Genomic DNA, 18,624 nt, shown 5'->3' with positions numbered 1-18,624 from the left:
ATATATATATATATATATACATATATATATATATATATATATAAACAGTTTATATCCTATAAGCATACAGAGAACGCACACAGTGAAGACTCACAGGACTTTTTTGTTCTCTTTCCTGCGCACTATGAGGCCAAAGTGTTTTTGCGTGATCTCCAGTGAGTTGGTGATAGGGCTGGACGGGTTACTGCTGACAGTAGGGATGTGCTCATGAGGAACCTCAAACCTCTGCCTTTGAGAATCAAAGATCTGAGGGAAAGAAACAAAAGAAACAAACATTTAACCTGTGCTCTTCTCTCTTCTAAATGGTTTTGACCCTTGCAATGCATGTTTCTGTGTTTGTCCTCTGACAGCTTTTCAAATGAGAGAAATAAAACTGGAGTCCGTCTGTCCACCTTGAATCGAAGTCGATTGTTTGTCTGCATTTCTGCATGAAAAGTCAGCTGCTCTAAATCTGCACCAAATAAAGAAGGAGCGGCCATTCTCTTCAGGTGGGCGTTCATTACTGCAAAGTCACAGAACACATAAAAACACAGTGTTAAAGCTGTAGTACCAAACTGTGAATAAATCACTGCTAGAGCAAATACAAAAACATCTGGTTAGGTTCACCAGCTTATCTTTAGTGCAGCGTTATAACGTTTGGTTCAAGGCCAAATGGATCGATAAAAAAGATAACAGTGTTGTTTGACGTTGTTGTGAGGAGAAGCAATGTTTATCAAGATATTTCAAAACCACTGTAGTGCTGAAAGTAATATTTTTGCTGTAAGAAGAGAGCAAAAAATAATTTAAACTGAATCTTTCTTTATATTGCAGACAGTGAATTATTCCACTCAAACTGCTGTGTGGGAAAGAGCTGTTTTTATTATATTCACCTGTCTGTGGCTGACCAGTGTATATAATGGATACAGTATATTTACCCAGATTATTTAAAGATATTTACAGCAGCTTTAAATCACCTCCAAAGGCCAGATTTCAACATGAAAATCAGTTCTTTAGACGTGAACTTCTCCAAGATACCTTAGTTTTGTTTCCTTCCACTAACATCTGGATAATTATGTTCATGTTCTAATTTCTTCTCTCTTTGATTATTTTTTTCATTTGCTGCTTTTCTTCTGTCGTATTGATGTTTTCTGCCCACGTTTAGTGAGTGAACATACTGTATAAAAGGGGTCAAAGATAAATTTGAAACAGGTTTTGTTTTAGGTTTCTATGTACAAGAAAGATTGATTGACTTTTAGTTGAAGGATTTCTGTTCATTTTCATTAATTGGATACAACCTGCTGTCTGAAACAAAGGCAGAAAGAGTTTTGTTGATGTTCTTTGTAATACACCACTATGGGAAAAGCTTGCATGCTGCAAAGTAAGTCATGTTTCCTGTTCCCATCCATGATTTATTTTACAGAAAAATTTCCCTTTGCCAAATTGAGCTAAAGAAAAATATGGCTAGACTGAGTGACTAAACTTACTATAAAGCCTAATACTTAGTGAGTGCATCAAATAGAGAAAGAAAAACTGCAGATCTACCATAAGGGCTTGGATACTCGGTCGACTTCACGCTGTAACCATGGTTGGTTGGGAAGAAACACCAGGGAACATTTCTGTCATCCAGAGGGCTCCAGCAGCAGCCACGCTGCTCACATTTAATCTGTTTAGAGTAAAAAATGTTCCCATTAATATCCATCAATATTATTCATTACTGCTAATATTAACAAAAGCACTCGTGGCATTAAGATTTTATGCTGTAAAACTAATCATTTTATAGCAGTATTGAGAAGAACAATTGGTCAAATATTTTAAAATAAACTTTCAGAAGATGTTATTTTGATATATATATTTTTTTTTTTTTAATTTATTTTATTTATTTTTTTTTTGTACTAAAAATGTTTCAAACCTTTGAAGCTCCAGCATCTGGGAAACAGTCTACCCTCTCAGCCAGAGGAATGTTGGGACACTGAGGAACAAATACATCAGTAGTTTCTATAAAATAGATAAAAGTAAACAAAAAAATCTGTCAACATTTCAGAGTGGAAACTCTTTTTCCAAATATAATAAGTAAAGTGCTATGTGTTGTCATCATTGTATATTCCCATACAATGGCAAAATTGGTTTTCTGCTTTTAACCCACTGCACCTGGGATGCACCCAGGTGGGGCGGTGAGCAGCTATGTGCGCGCCCAGCGAGTAATTGGGGATTGGATGTCTTGCTCAGAGGCACCACAGCATGTGGGAATGGCTGAGGATTGAACCTGGGACTTTTGGGTCCATGGTTTGCTGCCCTGCCTCTACCCCGTCTCGGCCCCTAATATGCAGTCCATTAAACAGTTTAATATTTATTTTGGTGAAAAGTGATGCAACAGATTAAATTTATCAACGGCAAATATTTTTGCTTAACTACCTTTTTGTACTTTTAGGAACCATAAGTCATCATTTCAGCTTTGACCAAATTTTCAAACTCTGATAATAAAAAGTATCCCCACAGCTTTATATTGTGTAGATGTTCTCCGAGTGATAAGAGGAGTTAATTTTATGGGTCGGCTGTGGCTGAGTGGTTAAAGCTGTTGTCCTCCAATGCAAGAGTTGAGGGTTTGGTTCCACCAGCAGTCACATACCGAAGTGTCTCTGGGCAAGACACTGAACCCCTCACTGTGTGCCCCATCAGTGTATGAATGTGATAAAGCAGTGATTAGTCTTTGTATGGATCTAGTAGAGCGCTGTATGAATGAGTAAATGAGGGCACAGATTGTGTTGTAAAGCTCTTTAAGTATATTGATAAGATAGAAAGGTGCCATGTAAATACAGTCCATTTACTGTAACGTAGAATTAGTTTAACGGACAGAAAGCTAAATTATTGTTTGTTAAATTTCACATAAAAAGGAAATCTCCTATTTGCATTTAGATGGACCCCAAGCATGATTTTTGCTGTATTCGTCAGGAAATACCTTCCCTCGCTAATATCCTGAATGTATTTTGTATTTTAGAGTTTGTGTGATCCACCTACCATCGTTACTGACACCAGGTTCTCCTGTGACAAACAGAATGATCATAGTGACAGCTATCACTGTCATCAGTAGAAACAGGACCACAAGGATCATTTCCAACTTGGACCACCGGTTTTTCCCCATCTAACACACAAGCAAACAATACACAGGTACACATAGAAACATGGCAAAAAAGTACATAAAGAAACAGAAGAAAAATAATCTATGTATCTATCTTTAGTTCAGTCAGAATATACTCCTGACAATAAACATGAATATCTATATGTTCGAGTACTTGACTGTTCTCCCGTTTGTGTGTTTGCCCGATTTCTATACGTTATACATCATAGAGTGTCCTCAAAATAGTCAGCCATCACACAGCCACAAAATTATACAAAAATAATGATGTGGTAAAAAAAAATTGCAGATTATTTTAGCTTGAACTGATAAGTTCCATATTCGTTTTATTGTTCCTGTCAGAGGCATAATGTACAGCACGAAGATACGCTCAACTAACCAATAATTATGTCTGTAAGAAGTTCACAACATTATAGTATTAACACTTTGTTTCATGCAGACTGGAAAGGAATACACACATATATATATATTTGCATAATAAATGCCCTAGTATACACAGACTGTGCTGTACATGAAAGTTCAATCTTCCTTGTCCTAGTTATTGTTCAGAATCATATTTTAAATCATGCTTTGTTGTTAACAAATGCTATTTTCCTCAGGGTAGAGAATATTTAGTTGTAGTGGAGTAAAGCAGCTGTAAAACGGCAGAGCTTGACACGTTGTGGTCTTACCTTTGCTCTTGTGTTCAGGGAAATGTAGTCCAAGTTCAAGTGAGATAGCATTTCATAAACCACAATATGAACTATGATCAAGGCATATGACCACTCCTTTTCTGCTTAGTGTGATGAAAGGGGTGAGTCTCCATGTGTGTGTTTGACTGTTTAGGGCTATTACTGTAATTTATGGACTATTGAGCACACCTGAATAAAAGCCATGCCAGCTAAATTTAAAACGAAAATTTAAATTTTACATAAATAGGCCGCACTTGTCTATAAGCCGCAGGTGCTCATGTTGTAACATGAGATATTTACACAGAAATTTTTTTTTAACTTTTATTTAAATACGTACCGGTAACACACACAAATACAGTAAATGTTTTTTTCTGAACAGTGCATGTAAACCGGCTGATAAAAAAAAAATTACAGCAGTCTATCAGGAAGTCATTGAGCGCCTGGGTGTGACGAAGCTAAATGTTCTGGTGGCATGAAGATGGTTAGCCCATCAAAAAATAATAATACATCCATAAATTAGCCGCAGCATTGTATAAGTCGCAATGTTCAAAGCGTGTGAAAAAGTAGCGGCTTATAGTCCAGAAATTATGGCATTTTCTTTTTATTTACAGCATGAACATCTAAGCGTCAGCTATAGACAAAATTGCCATAGTCTATATAATCAACCCCATCGTCACAGTTTTATTTCACAATGCCAATGAATACATAAAGTATGTACTTTGTATCTCCGCCTGTGTGCTTGTAAGGTCCAGAACTGATCAAATCATGATGCAGTTTTTTTTGTTTTCTATAAGCTGTGATCAGAGTTATTTTATCACACTATGACCACTTCATTAGCATTGGGGGGAAAAAAAATCACATTTAAACCTTGTGACACACTCAACTGGTTGTAGTCGGCTGAATGTTTCCAAATAAAATTTTTAGCATAATATAAAAGCAGAGCGGTTCACAGGGTAGTGTGAAGTGGCTGAGGTGAGGATCAGCACCTTCAAATCTGAGGCTGTGGTCCTCAGTCAGAACAGGGTTGCCCTCTGTTGGGAGTGAGGTGATGCCTCAAGGGGAGGAGTTCAGGTAGCTCAGGGTTTTGTTAATGAGTGAAGGAAGAATGGAGAGCGAGATCAACAGACACATCGGAGCTGCTTCTGCATTATTGCGGACTCTGTGGCGGTCTGTTGTGGTGAAGAGGGAGCTGAGTTGCAAGATGAAGCTCTCTGTTTCCGATCAGTCTTCCTATACTACCCTTAGCTATGGTCACACACTCTGGGTAGTGAGAATGTGGATACAAGCTGTTGAATAGAGTTTTCTCTGTTGGGTATTTGAACTCTCTCTTAGAGAAAGAGTGTGAACTAGAGTAGACCTGCTGCTCCTCCACATGGAGAGGAGCCTGTTGAGGTGGTGTGAGCATCTGTTACGGACGCCACAGAAACACGTCTATAAGGTTTTCCAGACATGTCCAACTGTGAGGAGACCCCAGGAAAGACTACAGACACGCTGGAGAGACTAAATCTCTCGGCTGGCCTGGGTACACCTTGGAATCCTCCCATATGAGCTGGAAGAGGTGGCTGTTGAAAGAGATGTCTGAGCCTCCCTGCTCAAACCGCTGCCCATGTGATCCAACGATGGATGGATGGATGGATGGATGGATGGATGGATGGATGGACATTGTAGTAATCAAATAATCAGTGAAAATTAATAGTGATTATACAGGTATATTGGTTTGTAGCTGTTTTAGTAAATTATATAGAGTTATTTTAATTAATATATGAAGTAGCTGGGGCAGAACGGTGGTGCAACTGGTAGAGCTGCTGCCTCTCAGCGAGCAGGTCCTTGGTTCAAACCCCGGTCCAGGGGCCTTTCTGGGTGGAGTTTGCATGTTCTCTCCGTGCATGCGTGGGTTTTCTCCGGGTACTCCGGTTTCCTCCCACAGACCAAAAACATGCATGTTAGGCTGATTGGTAACTCTAAATTGTCCCTAGGTGTGAGTGAGAGAGTGAATGGTTGTTTGTCTCGTTTGTCTCTGTGTGGCCCTGTGATGGACTTGCGACCCGTCCAGGGTGTACCCCGCCCCTCGCACAGTGATAGCTGGACATGGGCACCAGGGACCCCCGTGACCCAAAATGGAATAAACGGGTAAAGATAATGGATGGATGGATGGACATATTTTGTCAAAAACTGTTAGATTATTTTGTATGTGCATTAAAAAAATCACAAAAGATTTTCTTCTCATACAGGAAAGATCAGAATTTGAGTTGGGCGATGTGGCTCACCGCCCAAAGTGGCATCATGGAAAATAAAAGAAACAAATCATCTGTCCTGTATTTGCCTCCTGGATAATATTATAATGCAGTTATGTTTGTGTCAGTTGAATACACAGTGAAACTGATGAATAAAAGCTTATTTGAACAAATGATAGTGTCATGTGCAATGTATTGTCATCCTGGTATGTTTCCATACAATGATGAAATTATTCAATGTTTTTCTTTTTGATGCATTTGTTTTGCTTCTTTTAAATGAACAAATAAATGAATAAATTAAAAAATGTTGATTTTCTGTATTTAACCCGATTCACCCATGTGGAGCAGTGGGCAGCTATGTAAGCGCCCGGGGAACAAATAAGAATAATAGCATTTCTCCTGGTCAGAGTACCATTTTTAGTAGTCAGTAGTTACATTAATGTATTCATATTTCAGCATTATAATCATAATGTGTGGCCAGATTGCAACAGAAGAGAGGACACAGCATAGTTTTATTTTATTTTTATTTTTTTTACTGTAACTGAGAATTCTTCTGTTTTGTTTGTGTTGGGTGGGATGAACACTGTGTTCATTATTTTTGTGGGAAAAATAAAATATATATGTTACCGTTAAAAATAATATTCTAAAATATTTTACCACACACTTATGCATGTACTGTCTGTAAGTGTAACATTGAGTGTGTGTGTGGGGGGGGGGGGGGGGGGGGGGGGTTGAGGATCTGTCTGAAATTTTTGACAAGGATCATATCATCCATTAATCATTCGTCTTTCTTGTAATAGCATTAATAAAATTCTCAAAACAAAAAATGTACTGATGTCTTTTATTCATTTAAACACTTGTGTTACATTTTGTTGGACGATACAGAAACGGTTGTCCTTCAGTTTAACCTTGAAAGATGTGATTAATATTTTTGATGTTGATGATATTGACTGTGCTTCTTTAAATGAGTAATTGTGTGTTTTTTTTAACCAGTCCTTTGACATGTTATTGATTATGAGGCACATTATAACAATATGTATGTTTATTGCACATAATCAATTTTTGGAAATTATGATATTTAAATGTATATCTAAATATATTCATATTTGCATCTTTTATTGCTTAGGGTATGATTGATTCATTCAGGTAAATGTGATTTATATTTTCTCAACTTGTTTTTTCCTAAATAACTTTTACTTTAACTTTGTATCTACAAAAGCTCTGAGCGTTCACATCTAGAGAACTTACTGACATTTGATATTTAAATTCTAAATATTAAAATGTAAACAAATCTAAAGATTTTAAATAAAGTGCATCTCATGATATTTTCCAAATAGTGAGCCTACTTTAATTTGTGAACAGTGTTTTATGACTGTTTTATAATTGATAAATCAAATTAATTAAAATCTTAATAAATCCTTTATAATGTGACTCTTATAAGAACATTGTACCACTCATTTTACTCAGACATTTTTATAGTATTACACACTTTTTGTTTGTTTGTTTGTTATTATTATTATTACTAATTTTACAGATTGAAGTTTCGGATCATCCTCCGCAGATGAAACACGCTTGCAGGGAGCTGTTGGTAACGTACTGAAAATGTTCCACCTTCACGGCAGCAAATGTTTACAGAAAGTTTGTCCTGCCCAGAACAATTGAGCACAGTCTATAAGATTAGAAAATATTTGATAATTAAATTTCAAGCAACAACCACCACTTCCTCTCAATGTAAGGCTCAGCAAATAACAGAACATTTAAGAAGAATGCATGAATAATAATCTGCACTACTGCAGATAAAAACATTCTTAGATTATATTTATTTATTTATTTATTTATTTATTTATTTACCTTTATTTAACCAGACAAATCCCATTAAGATCACAGATCTCTTTTGCAATGGAGGCCTGGGCCTGAAGGCAGCCTAACATGCACGTTTTTGTTCTGTGGGAGGAAACCAAAGGATTCGGAGAAAACCCACGCAAGCGCGAGAAGAACATGTAAACTCCACACAGAAAGACCCCAGGTCCAACCAGGAATTGAACCCAGGACCTTCTTGCTGTGAGGCAACAGTGCTAACCACCAAGCCATTGCGCTGCCATCAAATGCTTTCAAACTGGTTCCTGATATTCTGGGTTCAGCTCGCAGCTACGTTTAATTACTCAACTGTTTTACAAATACCTGAGTTCAACTGCTACACATCACCAGATCGTCTGCCTCTGTTATCACAGTTAGTTCTCGCTGATTTATAGTCAGTTCTAAGATAACTGTGCATCAGTGTACATTTTTAGAGTTTTCAGCTTCCTTGAGCTTAGCCACAGACACCTGCAGCTGCTTCTATCTGGAGAGGTGAAAACTCTTATGTGGTCGCATCTCAAGCTCCTTCAAAGTCACATTCAGCCTCAGTCCAATATGTCTTCACCATAATCTCAAGCAAAAAAATCATTTAACATCTCTTTAGCTCTACGTCTGCAGAGAGCTTTCAAGCAAATGTCTTCACGTGGATAAAAATTAAATTTTGACTATTTTGAGATACTGTGGCTAAATTTTACTCTAGATACTTTTGTCCGATAATATCATAAAACAGAAGAAAAATAACCAACATAGCATGAATAAAGAAGACAGCTCACCTGTGCAGACTCCTAACAGCATCAACAACAGTCCAGCTGAAGCGTCCATGTCTTCTTGCTGTTCACTTTTAATGGATCAACAGGTGGTAAACATGAAAATATACCATACATGAACAGGCTCTAAATATACTGATCAGCCTCAGAAGAAAAATTGAGCATGCCCTGTAGAGGAGTAAAAAAGGAAGTGACTGCAGCATACTAATGTTAGTTTAATCATACCTTTATCGATTTCCCCTTTGTCCGTCTTTGCCAGTAAACCTTTATATATATATATATATATATATATATATATATATATATATATATATTTTTTTACAAACCGGATTCCAAAAAAGTTGGGACACTAAACAAATTGTGAATAAAAACTGAATGCAATGATGTGGAGGTGCCAACATCTAATATTTTATTCAGAATAGAACACAAATCACAGATCAAAAGTTTGAACTGAGAGAATGTATCATTTTAAGGGAAAAATCTGTTGTTTCCAAATTTCATGGCGTCAACAAATCCCAAAAAAGTTGGGACAAGTCCATGTTTACCGCTGTGTGGCATCCCCCCTTCTTCTTACAACACTCAACAGACGTCTGGGGACAGAGGAGACCAGTTTCTCAAGTTTAGAAATAGGAATGCTCTCCCATTCATGTCTAATACAGGCCTCTAACTGTTCAATCGTCTTGGGCCTTCTTTGTCTCACCTTCCTCTTTATGATGCGCCAAATGTTCTCTATAGGTGAAAGATCTGGACTGCAGGCTGGACATTTCAGTACCCGGATCCTTCTCCTACGTAGCCATGATGTTGTGATTGCTGCAGAATGTGGTCTGGCATTATCGTGTTGAAAAATGCAGGATCTTCCCTGAAAGAGATGACGTCTAGATGGGAGCATATGTTGTTCTAGAACCTGAACATAGTTCTCTGCATTAATGGTGCTTTTCCAGACATGCAAGCTGCCCATGCCACAAGCGCTCATGCAACCCCATACCATCAGTGATGCAGGCTTCTGAACGGAGCATTGATAACAACTTGGGCTATCCTTGTCCTCTCTGGTCCGGATGACATGGTGTCCCAGTGTTCCATAAAGAACTTCAAATCGTGACTCATCTGACCACAGAACAGTCTTCCATTTTGCCACACTCCATTTTAAATGACCCCTGGCCCAGTACAAATGTCTGAGCTTGTGGAGCTTGCTTAGAAATGGCTTCCTCTTTGCACTGTAGAGTTTCAGCGGGCAACGGCAGATGGCACGGTGGATTGTGTTTACTGACAATGCTTCTGAAAGTATTCCTGAGCCCATTCTGTTATTTCCTTGACAGTGGCATTCCTGTTTGAGGTGCAGTGACGTTTAAGGGCCCGGAGATCACGAACATCCAGTAGATCACGAACATCCAGTAGAGTTTTACGGCCTTGACCCTTACGCACAGCGATTGTTCCAGATTCGCTGAATCTTTTGATGATGTTATGCACGGTTGATGATGATAACTTAAAAGTCTTTGCTATTTTACGCTGGGTAACACCATTCTGGTATTGCTGCACTATCTTCCTGCGCAAAAAATGGTGGAATTGGTGATCCTCTTACCATCTTGGCTTCTGAGAGACACTAACACTCTGAGAAGCTCTTTTTATACCCAATCATGTTGTCAATTGACCTAATTAGTGTTAATTGGTCTTCCAGCTGTTCGTTATATGGTCTTTTTTTTTTCCAGCCACTTATTGCTACTTGTCCCAACTTTTTTGGGATTTGTTGACACTGTGAAATTTTGAATCAACATATTTTTCCTTTAAAATGTTACATTTACTCAGATTAAACTTTTGATCTGTCATCTATGTTATATTACGAATAAAATATTGACAGTTGCCATTCCCACATCATTGCATTCAGTTTTTATTCACAATTTGTTTAGTGTCCCAACTTTTTTGGAATCTGGTTTGTATACACACACACACACACATATATATATATATATATATATATATATATATATATGCGAGGGGCGGAATACACCCTGGACAGGTCTCCAGTCCATCACAGGGCCACATAGAGACAAATGAGACAAACAAACATTCACTCTCATTCACACCTAAGGACAATTTAGATTTATCAGTCAACCTAACATGCATGTTTTTGGTCTGCAGGAGGAAACCAGAGTACACGGAGAAAAACCACTCATGCACAGAGAGAACATGCAGAGCTTTTGACGTGGGACTGTTCTGTGAATAGTTTGTGCAGCACATTGTGTTTTTGTACACAGTTTTTGAATTACTTCAGTTTGGTGAAACAGAGTTTTGTTTTGATGGATTTAATGAGCTAACAGCTGGTCCAGATGTTACTGAGTCCATTGGATGGATTACTGCCACCCTAAATATCAGCAATCTTGAAAATGTTATTGTGATTTGTGCAAACGTTGTTTTTAAAATTGCCAGAATGTAAAGTCACAGCTATAGTTTTGCTACCTTAACATGTGATTTAGTGTTTGCAATCATCTTGAAATGTTTGTGAAATTTATTACTCTAACTGGTTGGCAAAAATAAAAAAAAATAAAAAAAACTTAAGATGAATATCTCAAAATAAGAAAGCAATCTATTGTGTGTTTTTTGTTTTTCTGACATCAGCAACTAGTCTTGAGCTGCATATCAACACCGAGGAAGTTGTCAATTCATGATGCATCTTGTTTTTTCTTTAAAAATCATTGTAACAAAAATATTCAGATTTATTAAATAAAACATCTCATGTGGAAACAGTTAAAAGAGTTCACGATGAGACTTGAAGCAGCAGCGAGTACAAACTCAACTTCCACGTCTGTTTTTGTTCAGCGTCTGATGATCAGACACTAATAAAAACTTTGACAGCACACACATTTATCCTAAACTAAGATGTGTGAACTCGTTTGACGTCATCTGACTCTAAGATAAAGTTGTGTGTGTGCGTTCTGGAGAGATTAAAAAAGGAAGTAAACCAAACAATAAGAATAGGTTATTTATTATTGCTTGAAAAACAAGGTGACTTTATTTGTAGCCACCAGAAGTGGCTGAATCACTAACACACATGTTGTACAACTTTCAAATGTTATTTATGTGGAATTTTCTGTGAAAAGACAGGTTATACTTTGTTTATTTATTTTTCATATTATTTTACTTTACTTTAATTTTTGTTTTTGTTTTTTGGGGCGGGGAGGGGGGGTGTTAGAGAAGTCTTCCACTCCTTCATCCATCTCTACTCGAAAGTATTTTAAGTTTTAACTGCATAAATCACATTAGGTCTAGTGCTGGGTAAGATATCAATGAGCTAAAGCCATCAGATGAGACCACTGAGCTGCCTGCAGCTCTGATCACTGTCAACAGGGTGAGGTGATAAAAAATGTGATTAATCTAATGACGAACACAGTGACGTGACCTGTCTCACCCCATAACTATAGATATTTAAAAACCTGAAAATGACTCACCAAAACTATTTTAAATTCAATTTAAACATCTAACGCTGCAAGAAAAGTGATTTACATTACGAAGGACTATTTTGTGGAGGAATGATTTGCTCTCGTGGTCTGTAGATCCTGGATTGCAGCAGTTCTGGCCTCACTCCATTTACAGGACATCATTTAAAGACTTGACTGATGGTCTTTAATGGTCTTCATGGGCTGACTGCTGTTTACTAGAAGGATTTTTAACACCATTCTCCAGCAGGAGCACTCAGCTCCAGTAATCAGGTGCTCTCAGGCGCTCTACAAACCAAACACCAAGGCAGAGGCGTCTTTGCAGTGGCTGGTCCCAATCTGTTGAACAATTTACCAGATCAAACCAGCTCTGATCAGACCTTGAACCATAATGAGTCTAATCCTTTTGTCTGGCTTTTGTTTTAAATAGAAATTTAATGTTTATCTCCTTTTATCTATTCCCATTTTATTGACTTTTGTTAATTTTATTTACTTTTTATTTATTTTTGCTTTTGTTTCACTGCAACTATTGTGTTAGCTTTATTTTATTGTACAACGCTTTGGTCCAACTTGCGTGGTTCCAAATACTTCATCAGCAAATACATTGAGTCTGAAACTTTCTAAAACCTTGTATGAAATGTTTATTCAGAATCATCGTACTCATCTTTTGCTCTGTCTTCATTCAATTCTGTCCTTCTCTGTTAAAAATGTTGCGACTTGATGCATCACCAAGCATTTATTTTAATCCCAGAATCAGAGGAAACTAAATATTTAGATTATTTTTGGTAAATCTTGACAAGGACATCTTTAGACCTGCAGAGGGAGACTTTGGGCCCACTGATGTGACCCCTGTTGTTTTATTTAGAAACAAAATTATCAGATTATTAATTAACTGTTCCTCAAAAGGGTTGTTTATTTTTATAAAATTGGGAAATAAAGACTCAAAAAGATATTTGGCATATTTTTATGAACTGCAAAGGACACCATACTTTCATAAATGCAATAGGAGTGTTTTATGTTGGCTGCCGGATCATAACACCTTTGCTGTGACTTCAGTTATGGGTAATTGTGTGAACATGATCCACGTCAGTATGTGTTTCTGATGTTCTGTTGAGTCTGAACTGCAACAGCATCATATTAGTTCTGTGGGGATTGATGTCTACAATAGCATCTAGTCTTGTTAGTTTATTTCCTATTACTTTTATTCCTTCATTTCTAACTTAATCAATCACAAAAGACAAATGACTCATTTAATTCTTGTGTGTTAATATTTCAAGGAATCCACCACATTAATGATTAAATTACTTGACTGTTAAGTAAAAATGTGTCAGAGGACTTAAACTCAGTTTAACAGGATGCAGTTTGTAGAGACAAAGTAGCATTCCATGCAGGATAGTTTATCACCAACACCATTGTACGATGAATCACCTGCATCATGAAGGACCCCACTCAGCCAGCACACACACTTTTGGCTCTGCTCCCCTCAGGAAGGAGGTTAAGGAGCATTAAGTGTAGAACCACTAGACTGAGGAACAGCTTCTACCCTGAGGCTGTTAGACTCATGAATATCTAACCAGAATAATCACTGTGGAAAAAAATCACATCATGTTGCTGCTGATCTGTTTCATGTTGCTGCTGATCTGTTTCATGATGCTGCTGATCTGTTTCATGTTGCTGTGTTCATTCATACTCGCCTGCTCACACAGATTCATGTTTGTGCTGCTGTTCGGCGTATTATTTTTATGCTATTAGTGCTTAGCGTATATTTTGCTGATGTCTTTCTTAGTTCATATCTTAGATGTTATTACCGGGTTTTTTTTACATTTTATTGTTGGATGTAACTGGGACCTTGTGTAAACAATTTCATTCCAGCACATGTACCACATGTGGTGTGAACGACAATAAAGAAACTCTGACTCTGAAGTTTTGTTACAAGCTTTTACATGATTGTCCCCTTTTCATGGCAGCAAACTGTTCGACAGATATCACCAAAGGAAGGAACAGTAAGAAGGAGAATGCCGAGATGGATGACTGTTTGAAACAGATTAAATTTGGACCAAAATAGGAGTGAAAATCTAACAATATGGACAACTGAGGACATCAGAGTCTGTGACCAAAAGAACATGAACACAATGCAGCAGAAAACAAACCACTCAAGTACATGTACAAGTATTGCAACCAAAATTGTGTACACAGGGTCCCAGTTACATTCAACAAAAGTATTAAAATGTAAAAGAAAAACAGTAATAAGATCTAAGATATGGACTAAGAAAAACTTTAATAGAATTACACTAAGCACTAGTAGTATAAAAACAATACACCGAACAGCAGCACGAACATGAGTCTGTATGAGCAGATGAGTATGAATGAACACAGCAACATGAAACAGATCAGCAGCAACATGAAACAGATCAGCAGCAACATGAAACAGATTAGCAGCAACATGATGTGATTTTTCACAGTGATTATTCTGGTTAGAGATTAATGAGTCCAACAGCCTCAGGGTAGAAGCTGTTCCTCAGTCTAGTGGTTCTACACTTAATGCTCCTCAACCTCCTGCCTGAGAGGAGCAGGGCAAAAAATGTGTGTGCTGGGTGAGTGGGGTCCTTCATGATGCAGGTGACACTCTTCCTGCATCTTGAGGTGTAGACGTCTGTGATGGTGGGGAGGCTGCCTAAATCATTCCACAGTCTTGGACCTGCAACAGAGAAGGCCCTGTCACCTCTGAGCTTAAAACGAGTGCCTGGAACCAATAAAAGCATCTGGTCCGCTGACCTCAGAGAGCACTGGGACATGTGGCTACAGCAGATCAGCGAGATAGGAGGGGTCAGAACTGTTCAGAGATTTAAAAACATACGGAAGGATTTTTAAATACATTTGAAAGTGAACCGGGAGCCAGTGAAGGGAGGCCAGAACTGGAGTAATGTGCTCTCTTTTGCATGGACCAGTAAAAAATCAGGCTGCAACATTTTGAACCAGTTGTAAACGTGCAATAGAGGTCTGACTGATTCCAAAAAGAAGTGCATTGCTGTAATCAAGCATGGATATTATAAAAACAAGTACTACTGTTTCAAGATTACCTTTAGACAGTATGGGCTTCAATTTAGACAGTCGCCTCAGATGAGAAAAAAACACATCAGGATTTAACGATCGTGTTTTCATGGCTGTTTAGTTTCAAGGGTCCATTTTCACTCCCAGATTAATGGCCATTTGTTTCTATAATGGGGCTAGACAGGAAAGATTGCTACAGTTTTTTCTTCCTTCGGCTGCTTCCTTCTTCAGGGTTCACAACAGCGAATTAAGTCGTACGAAGACTTGGCAATTATTTTTACGCCTGACGTCCTTCCTGTCACAACCACAGACCACTGAGCTACCACAGCCCTCTGTGTGGAGCAGAGAGCTGCTCTCTAGGGTGTCCGGGGGAGAAGATGGTGGAGATTAAGGGCCCAGAGTGGGGCAAATGAGGGTGGAGGCAGGTGTGGGTGTTTCACCTTTCCCGCCCACATTATTTGATGTTGTCTGTAGCAGGAGTTGAAACAACAATCTTCCCATCACAGGTCCACCTTCTCTAACTTTTGCGCCACCACTCCCTAGGAAAGTTCGCAGTGGTTAACTATTAAAATTAATGAATAAATATTACATTAAACCTTTATCCGAAATCAACTTTTGCTAAACAAGATTTAAATATTTATGTTACTTATCTTAAAGAAAGTTCAGGTCGACCTGCCTCCACCATGACAAGTGTCAGTTAGTGCTGAGAAGATGGAGCAAAACCACTTAAACGTGTCTCTTTTAGCTCAAGTGAGCAGAGCTGAGTGATGCTCAAGGTTTTCTGTTGGCACATGTTTTAACAATAAAAAATTTAAATCTTGGATCTCTGATATGAAGGAATCTTTAGCATCTTATAAATGCGTCATGTGCTGCCAGTCCAATCTTGTTTTTCTCTATGAATCCTCCATTTATCTTCACAACTGCTTTCACTCATAATTTAAACCAAGACTACTCAATTGCAGGCGGTTTTATAAGAGTAGAAGAAAACATTTTTCTATCTATGAGTAATTGACAGCTGGATAACTACTAGCTTTCGTGGGTTTAGCAGACTTCTCTCCAAATGACTTTTTTGTTGACTCCAAATCATCAAAATTATATTTTTGCTGCTGATTTGAAAGTTCTGACTTACTCAAATTCTTAATCATTACTTGTAAAAGCAGAATTGAAATGCTTGCAGACTTGAATGTGTCTGATGGTTTTATGTTTTTTCACAGGTAGCTGCTGAAGTGGAGAACGCAGTGCAGTGACGTGTGGTGGGGTTTGTGGGTGGTGAGACGCTTGCTATCAGAATCAAATCTACCTTAAAAAAAATATTGTCAAGATGTTCCATCAATCTTATATTTATATTTTTGGTAACACTTTACAATAAGGTACACAAAATTTGCTTAACTACTAGGGAACGCCTAAGGAACAAATCAGGAGCTAATGGGTAGTAAACCAGTACTTAATGGGGAACACACAGCCAAGCCTTATTACGGGACTACTGGTTAGTTACATTGTAAGTGAAGAGGAACTAATCAAGAACTAATGGGTAGTTACCAAGAAAACCAAAGAGGAACGAATCAGGAGCTAATGGGTAGTTAACCAGTACTTAATGGGGAACACACAGTCAAGCCTTATTAGGGGACTACTGGTTTGTTACCACAGAAACAGAGGAGAAATTACCCATGTGGGTTCTGAATAAATCCTGCACCAGTGAGGTCACAGCTTATACTTGTCAAAAACCTGTTTCCTAGTGATTACTGATTTTATTTCCCATTAGCTCCTGATTCATTCCTCTTTATTTTCTTTGGTAACTACCCATTAGTTCTTGATTAGTTCATCTTTGTTTACAAGGTAACTAACCATTAATCCCCTAATAAGGCTTGGCTGTGTGTTCCCCAGTAAGAACTGCTTAACTACCCATTAGTTCCTGATTCGTTCCTCTTTGATTTCCATGTGAATTACTCATTAGTTCCTGATTAGTTCTTCTTCGTTTCCCAAGTAACTAACCGGTAGTCCCCTAATAAGGCTTAGCCGTGTGTTTCCCAGTAAGTACTGGTTAACTACCTATTAACTCCTCATTTGTTCCTAATTCCTTCCTGAGGCTTTCTCTAGTAGTTAATCAAAATTTTTGTACCTTAGTGTAAAGTGTTACCATATTTTTTTCTTGGCAGGAAAATATAAATGAAGTCATTTTGATAGCCTAATAATTCAGGGGACCCTCACACATGCAAATAGATTTCATTTTATTGAGCTTCAAGAGCTTTTTTTTTACTTGCATGGAACAGTGGCTGAACGTGGCCACAGGAACGGCAGATGTTTATCTGTGAGTTCGTGTTCACACGACTCGTTAGCAGATTGTGTTAACTCTGTTAGAGAGAGAGTCAGTGTGCGGAACTACGTTCGCTGTAGGTTTAGCGGTTAACTGGTAGCTTTAAAAGTGATGATTAATTTAATAAAGTTAGCTGATTTTGATATTTCATCAGTCAAATAAAGAAATAATGAAGCTGGAAACATCTTGAGGTACTCCAGCTTTATTTTCTTTGCAAGTCTTCTTTAGTTCCTCATTTCAATCTGTGTCTGCAAACATCCAAACTTCTATTTGTGAGCCCACAGCACAATAAAAACCATGAAGTTCACGTGGATTTACAGAATCACTGCATTTTGCAGAAAGCACTTCCGGCGAGCTGATGGACAGCAGCTCCCTCCGGCTTCTCTGCAGTCTTTTATCATCAAACTGACCCGTTTTTCGAACCGGACTAAAGTTGGTCCTCCTTCCAACCGAATTCGGTGTTCAGTGACTCAGAGAGCCGGACGGGACCGTCCAAAAAAAAAATAATAATATTTTGGCCCTGGACCGATCGGCCGCTCCCCCCCCATCGGTCACTCTGAGCGCACCCTGCCGGCCAGGTGACCCCTCGAGCTGGGGAGTGGACGCACGAAGGTCCGGTGTTTTTTCTCTCTCTCCCTGGACCTCAACGAACTCTTATCTGGACCTTTGTGGTTCTACCTGGTTCCGACAAATATCGCCGGGTGGTATTTCGCTGGTTTTCAGCTGGACTGGCCCTCGTGGTGTTTCCATAGGTGTGGGGGAAGTGTACCTGTGACCCTCGAATTGGACCAGAACCGAATCGAGGTGGCTGTGGGGAAATTCGTCTTCTACAGAGCCGGTCTCAGCTTCAGTGAGCAGATTACTTTTACTGAAGGACGATCCACCTCCGTGGAGTCGTTGTGTTCACCTGGAGGAGACGCTCCGGTGCTTTGAAGCGCCGCCGGACCGGAGCAGAACCGCGCCGCCGGGCTGCCGGACCGGAGCAGAACCGCGCCGCCGGACTGGGCCGCCGGACCGGAGCAGAACCGCGCTGCTAGACTGGGCTGCCGGACCGGAGCAAAACCGGGCCAGGGATATCTTCAGCCTCTTCGTCTCTCGTGCTTGGAGCGCCGGAGCCGAACTGGAGCAGAACCGGACCGGACCAGTTGCCGACTTCAGCCTCAGCCTCTCCGGTCAGTCTCGTTTTT

General features: G+C 38.8%; 1 protein-coding gene across 1 annotated transcript in view; it reads right to left on the bottom strand.

Moving 5' to 3' along the window:
• The window catches only part of LOC119408483 (maltase-glucoamylase, intestinal), a 37,626-nt gene extending 34,508 nt beyond the window's left edge, over nt 1–3,118 (bottom strand). Inside the window, exons 1-5 of the mRNA XM_037675308.1 lie at nt 2,995–3,118; nt 1,889–1,974; nt 1,522–1,642; nt 393–502; nt 95–246 (exon numbers count right to left, since the gene is read on the bottom strand). Coding sequence (XP_037531236.1) covers nt 95–246; nt 393–502; nt 1,522–1,642; nt 1,889–1,974; nt 2,995–3,118 — 593 coding nt within the window. The remainder of the gene's footprint in view (nt 1–94; nt 247–392; nt 503–1,521; nt 1,643–1,888; nt 1,975–2,994) is intronic.
• Nucleotides 3,119–18,624: the final 15,506 nt, after the last annotated feature.

This window comes from Nematolebias whitei, chromosome 4 (assembly GCF_014905685.2).
Source record: "Nematolebias whitei isolate Nwh7 chromosome 4, NemWhi1, whole genome shotgun sequence".
In the NCBI taxonomy this organism is placed as follows: Eukaryota; Metazoa; Chordata; class Actinopteri; order Cyprinodontiformes; family Rivulidae; genus Nematolebias; species Nematolebias whitei.
The sequence above is the reverse complement of the archived record's forward strand: the minus strand, read 5'-3'. Positions and strand labels throughout refer to the sequence as shown.